Source organism: Lates calcarifer, linkage group LG6, assembly GCF_001640805.2.
Source record: "Lates calcarifer isolate ASB-BC8 linkage group LG6, TLL_Latcal_v3, whole genome shotgun sequence".
Lineage (NCBI taxonomy): Eukaryota > Metazoa > Chordata > Actinopteri > Centropomidae > Lates > Lates calcarifer.
Window position 1 is genome coordinate 19,924,498 of NC_066838.1, and position 20,915 is coordinate 19,945,412.

General features: G+C 40.1%; 2 protein-coding genes across 4 annotated transcripts in view; one reads left to right on the forward strand and one right to left on the reverse strand.

The window, feature by feature from the left end:
- The first annotated feature begins 225 nt into the window (after nt 1–225).
- LOC108882098 (complement decay-accelerating factor, GPI-anchored) lies at nt 226–5,401 on the forward strand. 2 transcript variants are annotated; one of them, XM_018674381.2, is made up of 11 exons: nt 226–388; nt 479–676; nt 2,188–2,287; nt 2,372–2,445; nt 3,336–3,560; nt 3,672–3,866; nt 4,075–4,171; nt 4,293–4,366; nt 4,450–4,629; nt 4,727–4,912; nt 5,149–5,401. In XM_018674381.2, the coding sequence occupies exons 1-11, from the start codon at nt 331–333 to the stop codon at nt 5,172–5,174; spliced, it is 1,413 nt and encodes a 470-aa protein (XP_018529897.1). In that variant the 5' UTR covers nt 226–330; the 3' UTR covers nt 5,175–5,401. The 2 variants fall into 2 exon arrangements, with proteins under 2 accessions (XP_018529897.1, XP_050927285.1); XM_051071328.1 differs by having other exon boundaries at nt 3,675–3,866.
- Nucleotides 5,402–5,403: 2 nt separating this feature from the next.
- scube3 (signal peptide, CUB domain, EGF-like 3) overlaps nt 5,404–20,915 on the reverse strand; it is a 70,639-nt gene continuing 55,127 nt past the window's right edge. For both annotated transcript variants that reach the window (XM_018674379.2, XM_018674378.2), the window contains 14 exons: nt 17,752–17,868; nt 13,771–13,893; nt 13,404–13,520; nt 13,224–13,319; nt 12,953–13,069; nt 12,710–12,871; nt 12,381–12,584; nt 11,568–11,729; nt 11,282–11,449; nt 11,013–11,174; nt 10,734–10,931; nt 10,456–10,608; nt 9,030–9,109; nt 5,404–8,701 (listed from right to left, as the gene is read on the reverse strand). In XM_018674379.2, the coding sequence (XP_018529895.1) occupies nt 8,549–8,701; nt 9,030–9,109; nt 10,456–10,608; nt 10,734–10,931; nt 11,013–11,174; nt 11,282–11,449; nt 11,568–11,729; nt 12,381–12,584; nt 12,710–12,871; nt 12,953–13,069; nt 13,224–13,319; nt 13,404–13,520; nt 13,771–13,893; nt 17,752–17,868 (2,012 nt within the window). In that variant the 3' untranslated portion in view covers nt 5,404–8,548. The remainder of the gene's footprint in view (nt 8,702–9,029; nt 9,110–10,455; nt 10,609–10,733; nt 10,932–11,012; nt 11,175–11,281; nt 11,450–11,567; nt 11,730–12,380; nt 12,585–12,709; nt 12,872–12,952; nt 13,070–13,223; nt 13,320–13,403; nt 13,521–13,770; nt 13,894–17,751; nt 17,869–20,915) is intronic.

Genomic DNA, 20,915 nt, shown 5'->3' on the forward strand with positions numbered 1-20,915 from the left:
AGGTCCATTTAAAAGATTTTCACGATGAAGTTCTTAATAAAGTAAAATTTTCACACTAATTGTCATAGTGGTGTTAACCAATCTTACATTTTGATACCCAGGTTTTGTTTTCTTTTTTGAAAAAGTGTTTTTGTTATTTTTTAAACAGTGCTCTGTGTCTTTGTACTGTTTCGTGCTGTCTGTGATAATGTTATATCAATCACCTGGTCTCCCTGGGCTGTACCCGTTGAGTGCCACCCCTCCTCTATAAATTACTCCATCTGAGCCTCCGGTCGCCACTTGTAATCCGCTTCAGAGTTGTTTTCGCACTGAACGAGACAGACGACAAACATGAGGAATCTCGGCTTGTGGAATATTCTGGTTGTATGTTTCGCCTCACTTGCTTCAGGTAAATCAAAGAAAGAAAATCCACGTCGCAGAATGTGATTGTTTTGATATTTTAACTGATAGTGGTTCATCTTCCAAAAAAACAAAACAGCTCAAGTGCTAAAGAAATGTTTCGCACCGCCGGAATACCCACACACCACGCTGGACAAGAAATTTGCTGCCAGACAGACGTTTAACACTGGGGAGAAGGTTTATTATAACTGCGCCGAGGACTTCACTCCAACCAGAGGCAGCCGAGCTGTGGAGTGTAATGCAGGAAAATGGTCCAGACTGACTCTAAAATGTGAAAGTAAGTACTTGACACACTTTAAAAAAAAAAAAAAAAAAAAAAAAAAAAAAAATCCACATCAATAATAAAAGGGAAACGGTTCGTTTAAATGTTGTTTCACAATGATTGATTCCAGTGAGAGATTCACTAAACTGTATAGGGATTTAAATGTATTTAAAGTGCCAGCAGTTTAGATAGCACCATATCGCCCCCTAGCTAAAATTTAAAGACAATACATAAAAAACTCAGCTCTTTATTTAGACTTCCATAAATCTCAGCAATTACCCTTAGATTAAATGATATGTTCACAGTTTTCCTTAATTTTCAAAAAATGCTCATATGCCCATAAGGACAATGAAAGACTAGAAATGTTCCTCCTGTCCATACTGGCTGTGAAGAGACCAGTCTCAAACCTAAACTACTAGATGACATTAATCATCAGAGATCAATCAGAATCAGCTTTTTTGTTCTCTGTTTTGTCTGTACTGTTTACTTAAATTTATATTTGAAAGTGATAATTATAATGGTAAGTATGTAGAAATATGTGCACTGAAATAGAGTGTGAAGGGTCAGGGTGAAAGAAAAGGTGTCTTTAAAACCTCTGATACTGACCACAATTACATTGCATTCAGCTAACTATTTCTGCTGTTTTTGATGTCTGACAACATTAATTTTAATTCCTCATGTTGTCAAGACAGTGCACAACTCCCCAATTTCCTGGACCTGCGGGCATCGATAGACCTGAAAGAAAATAAAGAAGTGTGTTTCACATTATCAATAGTTGTCCCATTGTTGACTGAGGAGGAAGGCTATTCTAAGTAGATTTGTCTTGTTTTGATTCAGTGAATACACTAGTAGATACATTTGGCTTTTGAAGTGTGTTTTTTAGTGTTTTCCTATGTAGTGTTTAGCAAAGTAGACCTATAGGAACAGTCTCTGCTGCTCTAGGTGGGTGTTTTTAATTACCAATAGGCTACAACCCAACATAAAATACCTGCTTAAATAAAAATAACATGACTGCAGCACAAGAGAGCAACGTATTTGAAAATACATATCACTGAAAAGCTGATCTATTTAGACTCTACAGCCTAACATATATGGCCAATTACTAAGCTACACCCTTTGTGATGTTTTTTGATTGGTGGTGACCATGTTTTTTTTGACACAAAACCGCAGTAAATCCTCCTTTTTTTTCTTTTTTTTTTTATTATGACTGCTCGAGGTCAGACAGTGTTCAGTATTTTGCTCAGGGACACTACAGCAAAACAAGGGGATCTTTAAGCTGAGCCCTGGGCAGAAGTTCTGGATATCGCTCAGTTACTTTTTACATTCCAGCTTTATTTTATAAAGGACACATCGCCACATGTTTGTAGCAAAACTCACTGAGGTTGATGAGTAGGATTTGCAGCAGCTTGCTTATGTGGGTTGTTTTGCAACTTGGAAAAAAATAAGACCGATAAGCCTTTCTTTTAACATCTGGAAGATCTGATTTCACCCTTTGATTCCAGTTGTGATTATCTCATTTCTTACAGAGAAATCATGTGGCAATGCTGGGGATCTACCAAATGGGCAGTTCGTGTACGAAGGGAATTCATTCGTTGGTGAGAAAGTTTATGCTGAATGCAATGAGGGGTAAGCTTTGTCTGTGGAAGCTGATATAAAACTTGGTCAGAATAAGACTCTGAATTTGTGTTTGACTATACAATATTTCTCCAGATACACACTGAAAGGACTGAACTATATGATATGCAAGAGGTCTGGATGGACTGGTGAATTCCCATCTTGCGAAGGTAGGTTAGATAAGAGCATTTTTACAGGCTCATTATCTGAGACACAGTCATATAAAGAAAACTGTGATTAGGCAGTACCTTAAGAAGTGATTTGAAGTGGGCGGTATTGTATCTTTAAGAATGAGTAACCACTTCCTGATGTTTTTGGTTAAGCCCTTAATTCATTTAAATATATTTTCCATTACGCTAGTAAAGTTGTGAAAATAGCTGTTCAGTGTATAGTCATACCTACGTGTAGTCACAGGTGTCCAGAGCTAACCCTACCCTGGGAGGATTGTGAGTTTCAGTTACTCCCAAAACGACCCCCAGCAGAATACTGTAACATCTATATATTTATGAGCTCTGACTTTCATTTTAATTTTCAGTATATTTACAAATTATCAGAGCCTTAAACCTTTTTTTATGATGAGTGTTTATATGCCATCAAGAGCAGTGGCATGTAACAAATTTTTGGAACTTGTACTTGAGTATTTACATCCCATGCTACCTTATACTTGTACTTCACTACATTTATTGAACAGCTACAGTTACTTGTTACTTTTACCTTCAAGATGATAAAATATGATGGATTCTTATAAATTTAACTACTTATCTGTATGTAAAATCGTTACAATTAGGTTCACCTCAACCAGCTCAAACATTAAAAGGCTATTTACACATGTATGTATCGATATTAGTAATCCAATAACACAATATTTTAACATTTACAGGGCCCATTTTTCAATCGAGTACTTTTACTTTTGATACTTTGTACTGATAATACTTAAGCAAGCAAATTTTTTTACACTGTTGTATTGCTGTATTTCCTCCTCCACTGATCATCACACAGTGCCTATTATTCAGGAGGGGAAAAGAAATCACGTTAATATGTAAGATTATATTCTTGTCAGAGGGAGAGACCACCTGCTCCATGCCTGTGGTGGCCAACTCTGTCAAGATTGGAGGAAATGATTCTGTGTACCGTGTGGGAGACAACGTGACCTTCATCTGCAGTCAGGGTTTCCAGCTGGAAGGAGCTCAGCAGGTCGCCTGCGGTCCCAATGGCCAGTGGCAGCCTCAGCCTCCTCAGTGTGTGCCTTTACCTGATAAAGCTCAACAGTCATCAGACAAAGAAAGTAAGCAAATTATGCAACTTTAGCAGCACAACAAATTATCACCATCTCTGTTCAGTGACAGGAGATAGTAAAACATTTGTGTCTAAACTAAACTGACACAAATCTCTCTAGCAGGCGGATGTGGTGTGCCACTAACCACCAAGAACTCCAACGCCAACCTCGCTGACAAATACATCACAATGACATCTTTTGCTTCTGGTGACGGAGTCCATTACATGTGTGATGTTGGATACATCCATGCAGGCGGCAGCAGATACCGCACGTGTAAGGATGGAAAGTGGACACCACTGTACATGAAATGTGAACGTAAGAACTTTTTATTTTCCTTCACAGTCAAACTTAAGTCTAAAGCTTTATAAATGCTTTTGTACATTACTGAGTAGATGATTGAGGTCTTTGAATTCCTTATATCACGTGCAGTATTTGCAGAACTATTAAAATTATAGTGAGGAGACTTTGTCAAATGTCAAATTGTCAAATTCTTTTAAAAAAAATTTTCCTTTGTGCTCCAAAGCAAAGTCGTGTGGTTCTGCAGGAGAGATTCAAAATGGACAGTTTACATACAGTGGAATAGAGTTTGGAGACACTGCTACAGCTGTCTGTGATGAGGGGTGAGACAGTGCTGAAAAATTCCAACACTGCTTCCATACATAGTTATTTTCTACACTTTTAACTTTAGCATTCTCCTGTGCGGTCACTGAACATTTTGCTTTATATGCATCCTGTCATCAGGTTTATTCTTGTGGGACAGGCAACCAGAAACTGCATGAGTAATGGCTGGGATGGACGCGTTCCTGTTTGTGAAGGTGCAGTGAACAAACAAAACCTCTGAGGTAGATTTTAATTTTTTTTTTCTGTAGCCATTTTTAAACTACTGTATCTCTTCCAGCTGTGGTATGTGCAGAGCCTCAAACGGGGACAAATACAGAGATGCTAGGTTTTCAGGAGCCACCTTACACATACAGGAGTGTGATTCGCTATCAGTGTCGTATGGGAACCCTCATTGGACAAAGGGAGATCTGGTGTACCAAGGATGGAACATGGAGCGCACCTCCTCCTGAATGCAAAGGTCCTAGATACTATTAGGGACACAGCAATCTTTAATACAACTTTTTATGTTTTTTTTGTGATGAACAGAATAAAAATGGAATTCCTTCTCCTCACAGAAATGACATGTCCATCTCCAAATGTGCCTGCCGCCTTCTGGAGGGGAATGCAGAAAAAACTGTTTCAATACAGGGACACACTGTCAATCGAGTGTAAACCAGGCTACGCCATCAGTGGCTCGAACATTGTTACCTGTGGTCATGATGGTCGATGGTACCCTGGACTCCCCAAATGTAGACGCACATGTAAGTAAACAACTCTTTGTTGTATATGAGAAAACAGGTGGATTTTTTTTTCTCATTTTCCTAAGGTATTTCTCTCACACACCCACACTCTTTCATGCTCTCTGTCCAACACACACACTTTCTCTCTCTCAAACACTCTCTTTACTGCAGGATCCAGTGAAATTTAAGCCCTGATTGTAACACACTTTGCAGAAAGGTTACACTTACAATTACTATGTTTTCTTTGTTTGTTTCAGCACGTCGTAGCTACTGGAGGAACTAATATACACTCTGAAATGTGAAATCACAGTATTGAATACAACCTGCTTCAGTCCAGCCATTCAACAGCAGTTGAGGGTGAAAAAAAATCTCTTAAGCTGAGCTAATAAAGTTTTCCATGCTTTTTAAAATCCACCTTTCAGTAATGCATTAACAATAATATATTTTCTTATTTGCTTATAAGACCTGTGTAAACTTATTATACAGACATTAAAATTTGTTTGAAATGAAGCTGAAGTACAGTAAGTTTATTTTGACAAGCGTTTTGGGCAGTAACAAGTACAAACTTGTTTCATTCACCTCTGTACATTGTTTTTTTTTTTTTTTTTTGCTTTATTTTTATTTATTTTTTTTTACAGTTGATAATGTTACTGTATGTGTATCATCTCTATAGACTAAACGGTGAGTGAGCATTTCATGAACAAACAAGCTACAAGAAAATAAGAACACCAATTCCATTCATTTTAAAAAGACAATACAAAATCCAGACATTTCTTTACATGAGCAATAACAATTCAAGTGCAAATATTATCAACTCTATGATACATCATAGCAAACTCTCGTTAAAAGGCAACAAATTAAAAAAAAAAACTTATCAGGTTGCAGGAAAGAAGCTGATTTTGGTAGGAGGGGGAGTTTTGGGAAATGAGGGCATGTGGGCCAAGCAAGCACACTGGGATGCTGCGTGATGGCATCTACATAGATATAAAAATGTCAATAATCTGTGACTGAAGTTAGCATTTAGGTGAGATGTGTATAGAGGAATTTTAAACTGACATGAGTTCTTCATGGCTTGGCCCAGCATTGCCCTCAAGTTTGACAATGTGTTCAAATTCCCTTTGTCATCCTAAAGTTCAGGTACTTAGATACAGGCTGGTACACGATATGTTGCACCAACCCACTTTTTTAAATTTTATTTACAATAGTGGGGACAAAATATCTTCCCCGAAATTTTCATTAGATATTGGAGAGTAAGCATTGACTCATTTTAATTTCTTTAGAGGGTTGAATATGTGGGTTAAGGGGTGGGGGGGGGGTTATCATTGTCACTTGCCCACTAACCACATAGTCATCTGTACTGATCTGACTGCAGTGGTGGTAATAATGACTTTGAAGGACTATCCCTGACATTTTGGGAAATTTGCTTTCTTGCCAAGACGCCCATCGTCATTGTGGAGTCACTATGCCCAGCTCCCCCTAAAACCCACAGTGTATTGTTTTTACGCCATGGTTTTTGTACCATTTAAAGCAACACTATGTAACTTTTACTTAGCAACAGCAGCCTCTGCAGCACGAGTGGTAAGAGTAATTTAATTTAATTGAGTAATTTAATCTGTTGGGCTCCAAGTCTGAGCTGTTTTCACATACAGGAAACAAAGCCTATCAATTGTTTGACTGGAGCTCCAACTGAGTAGTCCCACTCACTGGACTAAAACATGGCCATGATCCCTGGCTTACACAACTGGAGGTGCTGATGCTGAAGCAAACATGCCAATGATTCTTGAGTCTTGTTTCCATGCTATATATCTGAGATTTCTCTCTGTTTCCACTCTTTATTCTATGTTAAGCTATGGTGCAGAAAGAGAGTGATCTTCATCTAAGTCTTGGCAAAAAAACAAACAAGTGTTCTTTCCAAAATGTCAACCTATTTGGATTCTAACATAAAGTGTTAGACTTTTACTAAACATAAATTATGTATTACCCTGTTTTGGTCGCTGTTTTGAAATCACAATATACTTTTTTTTTCCTTTTTCTTTTTTTTTTTTTTTTTTTTTTTTTACACACACCAAATACCAGTTTTTATCACATTTTTAACAGACTAAATTTTAGAGAGTAATAATGTGTTGGAACCTAAACATCTGCTGCCCATAGTGAATGATAAATATTCAATACAATGAGCCCAAAACATTTCACAACCTTCTTGTGGGTCACAAGAGCGTAACCAAAAGTAAGGTGTGTTCCTTTCATTCATTGCACTTTGTACTAAAAAAGGTAGGATGATGGGTTCTAAATCTAGTGCACAAAACAACTTGACCCGCCCGTTTTTGGGAAGTCTTTGGAAGAGCTGTCTTCATTGGGACAGAACAAAATGTGAGCGGGGTGTTTGGAGAGGGGTACTGGGTGTCTTTGGATTTGAGATTGGTGAAACATCAAGGGCAGAAAGTGATTTTTTTTTGGGGGGGGGGGTTAGGGTCCTGCGTAAGAAAATTTGGATTATAGAATTCAACCCTCGTCTAATTTATTTTCATTATTTACAAGATTGAAATAAAAACACAATAAAACTGGTAGTCCACAGACAGGCAATGTGAGATTATCAACTTACTGTTGTGTAAGCACTAAAGTATTTCAGATTAGGAGCTTTCTTTTGTTTTAAACCTATAGACTATTAGTATGTAGAGTACATCAGAAAGACAATATGAGATTGAAGAATTAAAGTGACCTTTTAAAAGAAGCAGCAAACATAATGTCCCTCAAAGACATTTCTCTCTCACTCACTCTCTCTCTCACCGAGACATGTTCCACTAGACATCACATTATCTCATTTCTGTGGCTCTCACAATTATTAGTTTGTTTTCATCTCCCAAATGTTCACTCTGTTCTTGGAATGATAAATCACCCTTTTTTTTGTATTTTAAGTTGGTTTGAAAAAGAGCAACAGAAATTATCTCAAGGTTGGAAAACGCTAGTACAGTCTAGACAGACGGAACAAAACATAGATTAACTGTTTTAACAGTAAAACTCTTGGAAATTGCTCTAAGAGCTCAAATATAGTAAGGCTTTAAATGACCTGGAACACAGCTGCGGTATGAATTTAACAACTGCTCCTCCTTGAGGACAGCACACAGACACTGAAGATGGAACCAGGGTTACACAACACTTACACAACACTTAACAGTCATACTTAATGGTAGGAGTTGGAGCTGGAACGCAGACCGCTCATTTAAGTAAATACAATAACAAGCTCTATCAAGCTCAAACCGCGTACACAAAAACGTCACTCCTGTGTGGAAAAAGGCGTTTCTATTGTTTTTTTTTGTGTGTGTGTGTGTGTGTGTGTGTGGTTTCGTTGCACAACACAATAGAAACCAAACCCACTCACATACTCTACATCCCCACTAAATGTTTGAGCTTGGGACTGCAGACCTGTGCTGAATGGAAACTGACGAAAAACCTAAAAACACATATAATGTTCAGTATTTTTCAGGTCTGCATAGTGTTTCTTGTCAAAGCCTATGGAAAATAAGAGGGTAAACATGGTAGTATGTTTTGTGTGATTAAGCCCTGTGAGAGTTGCGGGATGTGGCCTGTAGGGTGGAGGGGGATGTTGGGGAGGTGGGAGGGGGTTGCGATCCGGTGTGTCAGCAGTTGTGTCACCTTTTACTTGTATGGTCGGAGGAAAGCGGAGACTTTGCTGCTTATGAGACGTATGAAGGAGCGAGGAAGCATCTCGTTGGACTCCCGAGTGGTGTACTTAAAGTAGTTGTTTGGGTGAGCCAGCACATCAAAAAGAGTCTTAATCAGTTTTTTATCCTGTAGGGAAGAACAACAGTGTAAATTCTACTATGAAAAACATATTTTCATTGTTAATAATTGTCTGAATTACATTAGAAGCTATTACACAATGCTGGAAAAGAAATTACACACCTACTATATGACGACATTAAACAAATCTTTTCAGTATTAATCCACCAGCTGACTCATATAATTAGCACATTTTTTTTGTTGGCAACAGCTTTGTTTAGCTCAACAGCACCTTTTGATGTAAAGCTTATTGCTTAACAGTCACCTCTCCCACATGGTCTTTGCTGTACCAACAATAAAGACTGACATAAACACAGTGTGAAGTCAAACTGCTAACCTTGAGGATTTCTTGATGGTTTTCTGAGGCGTAGAGTCTTCCATCTCGCACTATGTCCTCTACAAGCTGTTCATAGTCCTCTGAATTCATAAACACCCGAGACAAAACACAGGACACAATTATTAGTCACCTCATGACATGCTTAAAAACACGCCATGCATATCGAAAACAGGCCTAGTTGTTGAAATAATATAATACACAGGTGTGATAGAAAAAAAACAAAACAAGAAAAAATGAATCCACACACCAGACAATCCCTTTGACTCAGTTAACTGTCACCATGGGACGTTTCAGACCATTTAATGTTAAGTTCACCCAAATATATTTCCTCACTTACTCCTAGTGGTACCTCTGGCAATGCTGATAGTTTATTTAACCAAGTTTTCCTAAGAAAAATTTTCTTTCTGCCCCTGTCAATATAATGGAGATGGAGAGAATTTATATATATATTTTTTTTTTTTACTATTGTCACCTACTCTACATAAACCACAGAACACTGTGTCAGTTGTCAGTAACAAGACACTGTTCCAGGTAAGACAAGAAAAAAATTTTTTTACATGTTGTGAACAGAGTTAAACTGATATTAGCGTGTTGCAGACATACTGGTATGAGTGTATATGTCTGCTGGTAAGTAACAAGAAACTGTAGAAGAGAAATGCCAAGATTCGTCTGAGATCATCTAGAGACAGTGTGTTACATATGTTGTCCACCAAAGAGCACTGACACAACTCAAACTCACAAATTCTATTCTCTTCCTGGCATTGAGGCAGTGATGGTTATCTCCAAACTTGGCAAATTAAACCAAAACTATCTACATGGTTTGCCTCTGTCTCACCAGACACAAGTTACAGCAGCCACTGTGGTAATTACAGTATGTTGACACATCGAATTCCACTTATTTTCCTAAGATTTTCTGGAGCTAGTTGCCTTAATGTCTCATGTCCACTTTTCTGGAGCTTATAACCACATCTCACAGTCTTCCTCAGCGTTTGTATAGAGTTTTCTCAAACTTGCTTCTTCTGGAGTTTTTAAATCGCTCCACAAGAGATGTGTTTGAAAGCTCTGGAAAAAGCTTGTAAGTGGACCTATAGGTGCTATATTTTAGTCCTCTTTTTCAACATTAGCCACCTTAAGCAGTGGTGGAAGACATATTAAGATCCTTTACCTTTAAGTAAAAGTAGCAATACTACAGTGTAAAAATACTAAGAAACTGAGAGAGGCTGCATTTTATTAACGCGTATGATTTCAACTTTTTATTTGTAAGAGGTAGATTTTGTTATTTTGTCTTTCAAAAGTTACAGTCTCACACTAAGGTAATAATAAACTGGGTTTCTCACAGAGTTTCTCACTTAGCAAAATCTAATTTCATAGAGATGACAGTTCATAGTAAAAACCAGCTTGTTTGATAAATGAGCATGTTACATACCATCGTAAGTAACATAGGGGATTTGAAAGCCCCTGGCGCTGTTGGCCTCATTGGACTTGAAGTTAATCCAGAGACGTCTGGAGCGAGCTGTGAAAGCGATAGGCCGCTCGTACGTCTGACATGTCTCATAGGTGGTGATGGATGTAGCTGACCCTTGCAGGGGCACAGAAAGGACAATGATGACTAAAGAGGTTTTCAGAACTTTTCCTTGTATGGTGCAATTTCATAGATAAACAGTAAATTCCAATGAAATAACAACGGGAAGGAGAGGCACTCACAGTTCTTCCTCATAACCAACACATCTCCACACTCGTCCTCTGAGGGCAGGAAAATCTCTGGCACCACGATTAGGATCTTGCGCTTGCTGGGTGGGTTGATGTTCCAAATACACTCCACATTAGCAGGGTAATTACCGGGATAGTTAGGTGACTCAATATAACCCATGAACTCGCCCATCTCTCCACCACATTGCCTGTCTAGACATACACAAACAAACCAAATTAGATTCCAGCTGGTGTTTAAGCATTCTGACACAACACAGTCATTTTCATACTCACTCTTGCACTGTGAGACACTTGTGGCACCATCAAAATCAGTGGTGGTGTTCCCAGGGCAGGAAATACAGTAGTTCTGTCTAAACTCAGTCTGATAGGTCCCCACTGGGCAGCGGATGCACCGGTGTACTGACGTGTTGTAGTAATGACCTGGAGAGCACTGAACTGCAAAGTAAAATGAAAGAAATGCCTTAGTGGGAAAGATTTTGCAGATTATTAGTATTATTTATTAGTATATTTTCCTGCTTTGTACAAAAAGAGGAACAGCTGACCTTTGACTTCACAGTCATGGAAGGAGCTGGCACCTTCCCGCTTGGTGCTTAGTCCTCCCCCACAGGGGAAGCACAGGGTCCGTCCCAAATCTGGCTGGTAGGTACCCTGAGGGCACGGCTGACATGGTTTGAACCCATCGCTGGAGAATGACCCTGTTGGACACTGGCCTGGATTTGATTTGGAGAACACAGAGAGCAGGTTCACAGAGGACAGCAGCCCTTCACTGGACCAGAGATACATACATATACATACGTATTTAATATTGTCTCTAGGACTTTAAATTACCTGCACAGGAGGAGATGTTTCGAGCCCCGACAGGCCCATGGCCGTCACTGCCAGGGCAGAGGTCACAGGCCAGCTGCCCCTCCTTCTCCTGGAAAGTGCCAGGTGGACACTGGACACAGCGCTCCTGCTCACCATGGTAGTAAGACCCCGACAAACATCTGACTGAGAGAATACCCACAACAGCTCCAATCAGAGATGACACACATGACTTTAATCAGTTAAAAAAAAAAACCATCTTGAACTCTCTTTTAATTTTCAGTTTTCTGGTCGATGCACTTGTGACCCAGTAAACTTGAATATACTGTTCACTCAGTTGCCACTTTACTACATACACCTGTACAAACTAATGCAGCCGAACAATAGAATCTATCTTCATGAAGACCATAATGTTTAGTTCTGTAATTTCAACTATATGTTCATTATTGACATCATGGTTAATGGGAGGTGTTTCCAACTTTTTGTCCCTCCCATTTACATACATTAGGGGGGCAGAGTATTAGAAACACCTCTGAATATAATGCAGTTAACTATGACATCACTGCCAAAACATACGGTGCAATTCAATTAACACCTGTATGACAGTACCAACAAAAGCTGAGCATGCCAGGCATCATAAAAATACATTATAGCAGAACAGTTGTATTGGATTACATTAGACAGGTGTCCTTAATTAAGTGAACTTTGTATGGCAGAGTATGACAGCATAAGGCTTGATAAAATTATGAGTCTACGGTTATTGTTATAGTTCTCTGTATTTGGACATCATAGTAAAATAGCTCATCTGACACTCCAGGTCCCGCTCTCCGGTCTTACCACATCGGCCACTGTCCCTCTCCCAGCCTGGGCCACAGTTCTCCTGAACAGGAGCAGCCTGGGGAAGTTTTTGAGCCACCTCATATTCCAAACCAGCGACTCGGATCAGGAAGCGCTCCTGGTTGATGGACTTCTTCAAAGCCTTGATATATGTCTTAACCTGCTTCTCCATGCGCTGCCTGAGGCAGCTGAGATTGCAGCTGCCTGATTATGGGTAAACAAATAAAAATAATAATTAAAAAAATAATTATTGCATTGAAATTTGCTGTTCAAAAACCAATCAACACAGGCAGTAATTGTTTTGTTTTGTTCTAAATGAGATGACTGACCTGTCGTGTCTCCAGGTTTGACCTCGGCTTCCAGCTCCAAAGTAATGCGTGTTACCTCTTTGTTAGCGGGGTTGCGAGCACGCCGCCCTTTAGTTTTCTTGGAGGAGTCACATTTGAGGTTGACAAATGTTACAAGGCAGTTGCTGCAGGGCTGCCCCCCTCCTGAGGACACATGATATCACATAGTCTGTGAATCAATACTGTGTAAGATATACCTGCATACAGGTTAGATCTATAGCTGACCTGGTCCTAGTGTCCGTCCCCTGTCCTCCGTCCTGCCAGTCAGTTTAGGGTGCAGGTGACATTTGGCATTTTTAATCTTGAAAGAAGCCGTCTGCTTCACTGGAGGGGCCAAAGTCTCTACAGACAAACACAGCAACAGTGGGTAGGAGCACACTGAAACACCACACAGCAATCACAGCAAATACATATTACGTGTGCTGTTGTGACAGCTGTTTTGACAGACTGTGTTGTTGAAAAATGTCTGATTATAAGAGTCTTGAGGGCAGCGAACCTATGCAGCTCTGACTGCTGCTGGAGTTGAGCCTGGTGGGGGACTTTCCTCTGAGGATGGGGATGCCACAGCTGACTGAGTAGCTGTTGTCAGACTCTGCAAAAGGTCACACACAAACAAAATAAGTGAGTTTACAGGAGAAGTGTGTGTTTTTTTATGACTACACTGCAAGGGACATACCTGCCAGGTAGTGAGCTTTAGAGGCACAGGTAAGAGAGCAGCTCTCTTTCTTGCCCGTCTTGCTGCAGGTCAGAGTGGCTTTCGGTGCAACCAGTCCAGGAGGACATTTCACGAGCTCTGAAGGAGAAAATAAAACCCACATTGAATCGCGCACTGTTGACAAAGAAATCTGAGAGAGAGAGAGAGAGAGAGAGAGAACAAGAGAAAAAGAGAGGGAGAGAGAAAGAGAGAAAGAGAGAGAGAGAGAGAGAGAGAGAGAGAGAGAGAGAGAGAGAGAGAACCCACCCCAGACACTTGTATGAGGAGACTGATATGCTCTGAGTGTGACTCTGTGTTTTGGCCACAGGGGGGCAGTGCTGCTACATACCAATACAGTCTTTCCTGTTCCAGTGCAGCTTGTACCCTGGTGGACAGGTACACTCGTAACTCCCCAAAGTGTTGATGCAGCCATATTTACAGCCCCCACGGTTTATACTGCATTCATCAATATCTGTGAACAGATATGTTTACATGTAGACATTTAGTGTACATGCATAAAATGATAAGTTGCACACACTGAGTCTAAAATATGAGAGGGAAAAAAGCCTTTTCATTGACAAAGATGACATCAGAATCAAACACTGTGGACAGTCCAAAACAATCTGGAGTTGATTTTGTAGAATAAAACAGACTCATTAAGAAACAGTGCAGCTGTGAATGAGGAGTTCCTGTGAGGTCAGCTCAATTCATCCTGTCAGAGAGTCACATTCTGGGAAGATTAATGCATTCGCGTGTAAACAGAAGTGATTCCTCGTTTTTTGATGTCGCCACATTCGATTTCATGGTCAAAAACTTCAGTGGGGAAGACTTGTGGTGAGCAATAAATTATAATCACCTTTTCAAACACATGCTGAGCTCAAACCACTAAAAGCATCCGGGATCCAGATGCAGGCTGGCTGCCATTGACGCCAGACAGCAAATTAGTTTAGTGAGTAAAGCCGAGGATGCGCCAGGCTGTGGACAAGTGGTGGAGACACCGGGAGAAGAGACAGAGATAATGGCAGTGATTGATGATCTGGCCTGCTGATATGAAATGCTCTTCCTTGTCTCATTCGATTATTCACCCTGAATAAAAACAGTCTGCGTGCCTCTGCACTCTCCCAGAAGGAGATGATGACTTCATCAACAGCGCTCCACCGATGACTACCCAGCGCTGCTTGGAAATGTTCTGAGAGACGCGCTGCTTATCCTTCGCATCAAAGCACACAATTTAAAGGACAAAGAACTCTAATGAATATCTGATGGGAGCAGAGCTCATCTGCCAGCATCTGCTGTTTCGACTTCTTTGTTCCTCCCATACTTAAACTGTAACCAAATAGAAGTATTCTGACCTTTCTTCAGATCTCTTTGGTCTTTTTCTTTGCATGCTCGTGCAGAACAGAGCAGAGAGGAGCCAAGAAAGAAAAGGACACAATAAAAAATACAATTTGACATTTAAACTCAACAACTGCTTTGTGTCATGGAGAGCAATTTCAGGCTGGGTTGGGAGAGTTTGTGGAAATGTTGCCATCTTAAAATTTTGATCAGTTTTGTGCGCTTAATCATCAAACATCAGCAGCCCCCAGTCCAAACAACATCGTAATGCAAGTTTTAAAGTGGAAATTTGGACTGCTTTTTCTGTATTTTATTATTTCAATGAACTTTAACTGTTACGATATCGACTTAAACTGTGACTTCGGTCATTTTCTTAAACCTGTGCAGACACAAAAAAACAGTATTTCTGTTGAGGTCAATCCAGGCTAAATCAGATTATATAAATTCAAAACTACTTACAAAGTGTTTAGTCGCAACTCCTCAGTCTCTTTTCTTACCAGATAAGCAAAAAATGAGCGGGTTGTTTTGTTAGCTGAGAGGGAGAATGGCTGGATATATTCTCACTTGGGAGGAATGTTGACAGGCCTCGGCACAATGCTTGACAGCAGGTCACTGACCTAATTGGGTTTGTTTAGGGTGAGTCTATTGTTAAACACTGAGCACAGCTTTCTGGCTTGCTCGGCAGCTATATTTCGGCTGATAAACCACATAGGGAATAACATAACCTTGCTTGTGGCCGGGAGTGAAGAAAGTACAACAGGGAGCGCCATAAATCTCTGGGGTTATCTAACAGTTCCGACAGCGCCAATGAAAAGCAAGGGGAAATCATTCATCACCGGCTCTCTCAACAATGGTATAGGGAGTCATTTACGCCTGACCATCTTCTCCTCACAGCAGCTCAGCGCCGCCTGATCACAGTCCATCATGTGAGTAAAAGCCTCACAAATCCAATCGTAGCGCTTTTATTCCCTGAACTGACAGCTAATACAGCTGCCTATTGTGGAATGGATCCCATGAACCTATTAGACCCATTTGAAATACAGTCTGGTTAATTCTAATCAAAGTAAAAGCAACACCTCCCAGTATAATACAATCCAGCAGCATTACAAACAGCTCTCTGACTCTCTAGTCTAAACTAAACCAAACGCTCTTGCTCCTGTTACTTACAGTATGTAGCACATATTGTTACTTTAATTGTATTGTGACAGTTGAGAGATTTTGTAGGGTGTAATTAATTGCACTGTTGTGTTTGTGCAGGCCCCGTGAGCCCATACATCCACTACTTTACCGCTCTCTAGCCTCAGAAGCATTCCTTATTCTACATTCTGTTGCAACATTCCTGATCAGTAGACCTGTCAAACTACAGACCAAAAAAAAAAAAAAGAAAAAACACAGAACAAATCACTGCAAAGCTATGTATTTCGAGTGCATATGCTGTCTCTCTGTGTCTCTCCCACAACTACTGTGAGGCCCTGAGGCGCTGGAGACAGCAGCAGATTCTAACTTGTGATACACACTCCATCAAAGGGCCGCCGCAACACCCTGATGTGCTCTGGCGGGCCTCTTGCTGCCTGCCAGGCAGATCTGACGTGCCCCCACACACCTCCTCCTGACACCAAAGGATGTTTCTGCTATTTGTTCCATGCCAGAGTACAGTAGATACCTGTTAATGCTTGATGGACATGGTCATACTCAACCTTGGAAGGACCATAACTGTGGTGTTTCATGTTTTAGTCCATTAACTACAGCACAAATTGTCTACACTTTACATTACTGCCAAGTGTAGCGTAAGTTCTTAGATTGATTTCCTGCCTTCCAGGCAGCCACCTGTTTCAGCTCATTGCAGTCCATTTGAAAATCAACTTGCAGGGACTTAAAACTGGCCTGAGATAGGTAATCCATCAGAGTGAGCATTTAGTTAGATTTTGTTTTTGTCCAAGAATGCAGCTACACTTCTATGTTGATGTTTTTAAGGATGCGTTGACATCCAGATTTACAATTCAGCTGGTAAAAAGATGAACAATAACAATGCACTGACAGTGGGAAAGCAATAATGTTGATTTGTTAGTTTCTTAAATGTTGCTGTTCAGAAGGCAACTCTCAAGTCTCCGAGGTCAGAATGAAAGTAACTTTTTTAAGAGTAACTTTAATGGATTATCCATCGAGATCTTTCAAGTTGACTGGTGAAGCCGATTTTCACACAATATTCAACAAGACTGTCAATGAGTCTACAGCCATGCTAAATACTAATGTCAGCAGACTAACATACTCACAATGGTAATTCTAACAACCTGGTGTTTAGCAGGTTTACCATGCTCACCCTTATCATGCTAATGTCTGCTAATTTGCACTAAACACATTGTACAGCTGAGGTTAATGAGAATGTCCTGAGTGTTGGAGGTATTTGGATATGAGCCAAAGTCATGGACGAATTGAAGTGAAGCTGGTGCAAGAGGAAAAAGTGAATGGAACAACAACATTTACAGTTTATCCTGAGTGGGACACAAATGTCTCTGCTGAATTCCATGGCAAACAGTACCATGGTAAATATCAACTCAAAGCCACAAATGTCAACCTCGTGGTGATGATTGATGAAAAGGCAAAGAGATCAGGATTCATTCCCTGGCAACTCTGAATGCATGAACAATTTTTTTTGGCAATTCATTCAATACATGTTGAGATGTTTCTATCGCTAGAGCCACACTATTATGGTTAAAAATAATCAGATAACTAGACTAAAAGACTAAAGTATGCTTTGGAAATTAAGTCTGTAAAATCCTTTAATTTATCAGTTAAACCTCTCTGCTATGATCCTTTCTGTAAGATGTCAGCAGAAATTTAAATTAACAGTAATAATCTATTTCTAGTGTGGTTCCTGCCAGACATAAGAGCAGCCTAATGGAGGGTTAGTAAAGATGTGTGGGATGCAGAGGAAGAGTGACAGACAGGAGATTTACATCAACAGATAAGGCGTGGGGCAGACGTGCTGGCTCACCTCCGCAGTGTGCCAGGCCGTAGAGGACGTAGCCTTTATGACAAAGGCACTGGAAACTGCCGGCAGAGTTGACACAAAAGTGGTCACAGGCGCGGTCAAAAGAGCATTCGTCAATGTCTGTACAGATAGAAAGACATGCTGTTAGAAACTTGTCAAACAGTTCGACAAATAACAGATCTTTTCGATTTTCAAGCAGGACTCTCCAGTCCTACTATGGCATGTTTTCCCGTTTTCATCTTTTGTATTGTGTTCATTGTTTGTCATGAATTGCAATGGGTCAAATCACATGTCACAACAGTGACAACAAAAAAAAAGTGTCCCTTGAAAAGAAGACATCTTCTGTTTGATGTTTGGTATAGTAGTTGACCTCCCGTAGTCATGCAGTTTTCCATTTCGATGCACTGAAATGGAATTTTCAAAGTATTTTTGAAATAACAAGCGGCCGCAGCAGGAGTCAAAAGAAAGTCTGCTCTTCACCTGATAATAGGAACTGAAAGGCCATTTTTTTTTCTCCCACCATTGAACCTGCCAATCACTTTCCCTTTTCTCCTCTTAACAATTCCATAAATGACAGCATTGTTCGAAGCCCCATAATCTCATTCTCTTCTCATTCTTCTGTTCTGAGGTTACAGGGACATATTTTGTTGAAAAACATCATTGAAAAAAACACCAACAATCATCGTAGTGTTTAGAAATAAATATGTCACAGTATGAATGCGGATGAGAAGAAACCAGTTTTCAGTTTCCTGTCCCTCTGACCCCATCAGCCTTGTCGCACCTGCAAATCCACATTGCAACAGCTCCTTCCTGCCAGTCAGTAGCCCATCTCATCTTTTTGAGTTTTTCTGCTCTCTTACATGTGCATCCTGATAAGTTGCTTAAATGTCATAGGCTCGGTGTCCATAAGGATTGATACACGATGCTACAGGAGATGGATGACATTTGGTTTTATAACAATCAAAGTTCCCTTTAATGTCAGCAATAATCTGTGTCAAGCCCAGGCAGCACATGCTGGGAGAAAATGGAGATGTGCTATAACTTTGCTGGATGTCTAATTGGCTAATTTGAGAAAGGTTCCCAGGATTTTCCCAGGAATATCTAACGCTTTCATCCACTACAGCTGAACCTCCTCTGGGTTATGAGACAGCACCAGTCATCATCAAACAGGTGATGCAGGTATTTCACAGCAATTACAGGAGGTTCAGTTAAATAATGGGTTACCTTGAAGAAACCAAGAAGACAGACTGATAAATGTCTGCACAAATATAACACATGCTTTTATGATACTGAACCAAAGATCCACGTACAGTGAACGGTTTACAAAAGAGCACATACACTTTAGAGGAGAGCCACAGGTCGATGTTTAAAAGTGCAACAGATGCACACAAGACTCAACTACGCATCATATAGATGAATAAAGCCCCTCTTACAAAAAATAATCACAATTCAGCTTGAACAGCTAACAACAAACTCTATGGGCAGAAATATCTGTCACCAGAAACTGAATTTCAATTTGAATTATGAGAGATGAATCTGAATTGTGACAAATTAATGTGGAGAGCTGAATTTTCAGTGAGGATCAAATTCAGTTCCAAGCTAATAAATCCAATGTCAGTTCAGTTATTCAAGTTGAACAATACAAATTCAAATTATGTGGCTCAAAATTCAGTTCTCTAATGCAATCACTCAAGTTTTTCACTCAAGTTCAAGTAATTCAAATTCAAATATAAATGATTCAAATTCAAGTTTTTAGTGACATATTTCTGCCCATAAAATTGTACAGCCCCTGCTATTTGTCCCCACTGGTAGCCCCAGGAGAATTCATAAAAGCAATAGTAGATGAGAGCAGCATGGGCTGGCACACGCTGCATGAGGCATTGCAAAAGTGATTGTTTTCGGCATATTCAGTATAAACTATGCTCAGCACACTTTTAAGTGAAGCGTCTAAAACCCTCTGGGAATTAGGCGTGGTGACTGAGTTTACCCTCAAAAAATGTTGCAATAAGTGACGCCAGAAGTCGATCTGCAACTTATCATTATATCGTTTTGTGTTGTGCCATGCTACAGAGTAGATGTGTGAAGACATCTGGGACTCCTACAACCCTTATTTACCGAGCATCTAAGGTGAAGTATGCAGTGGGTGGGCGAGACGGCATCAGGAGGTGATGTACGTGCAGGGGACCATGGAAAGATTAAGTGAGAACAGTCACATTGTTTCCTTGCACCGCCTGAAGACTGAAAGGCTAAGATGGAAATCACAAATCAGAGTTTCCATCATTTATTTATTCTCTTTGCTCTCTCAGTTCATCACTTTAATCTCCACCCTTGCTCAAAATAAAATTCTAGGGAGGCAAATGAAGCTGACTGAAATTAAGAAAAGGTCAGTGTTGTTTATACAGAACAGATAAGAGCTTTATCATAGATGTTCCCTCTGGAGAAAACATGAGGTCTGATGAACATCTCCCTGAGTGCCCTCATGTGGATTAGGAGTGAGAAGGAGATGAGAGGGAGACTTTGGGAGGGTGTTGAGGGTGGAGGAATGCTGACAGAGGCTCAACAGACATGTCCCGTCCTGACTTATGGGGCATGGTCCACTGACAGCAGGGAAACACCATGACTGTTTAAACCAAGATAAACCCAGAGTTCAGTTTACACATCTCAACACCTCGTAGAGACGGCAAATGTCTGTTTAAGTGTCACTGATGTCACCGTGACACCCCACCGAGCACCAGCTTCTATTAACAAAACTACAGTACGATGGTTGTGCAATTACTGCAGGTGAACTTAATCTTCTCAGTCTGAATGTTCTGGATTTATGTTCATAATCAAGATGCATTATGGGTCATTTTATTTTGTTTCACTAATAGAAAACCTCTGAAACAAGACATAACTGTGGTCTTGGAAAATTAAAGAGGCATCCCGCAGATTTTAGACCTAAAGCTCAGCAGCTGGTGAAAACACTCTGTAGGAGCTTTGTCGGCACTAAGAAAATAACCCTGATGATGTCATATTGATGTCATCAAGGTCATTTCGAGTTGGGCTTGGAGTATTACATTTGTTTAAGAAAAAATCTTGGGTATAAAGATCTGGGCATCTAATCCTGCCTTTTTGTTTGTAAATTCATTTTTGCATTATGGGAAATGTAGGCTCCCATGTTTTTGGAG

Excerpts from the sequence above, each read along its gene's own strand:
- LOC108882098 (XM_018674381.2), top strand. The coding sequence starts at position 331 with ATGAGGAATCTCGGCTTGTGGAATATTCTGGTTGTATGTTTCGCCTCA. Across the intron at positions 4,367-4,449 it reads ACGCGTTCCTGTTTGTGAAG|CTGTGGTATGTGCAGAGCCT; the intron begins GTGCAGTGAACA and ends TATCTCTTCCAG. Across the intron at positions 4,913-5,148 it reads CCCCAAATGTAGACGCACAT|CACGTCGTAGCTACTGGAGG; the intron begins GTAAGTAAACAA and ends TGTTTGTTTCAG.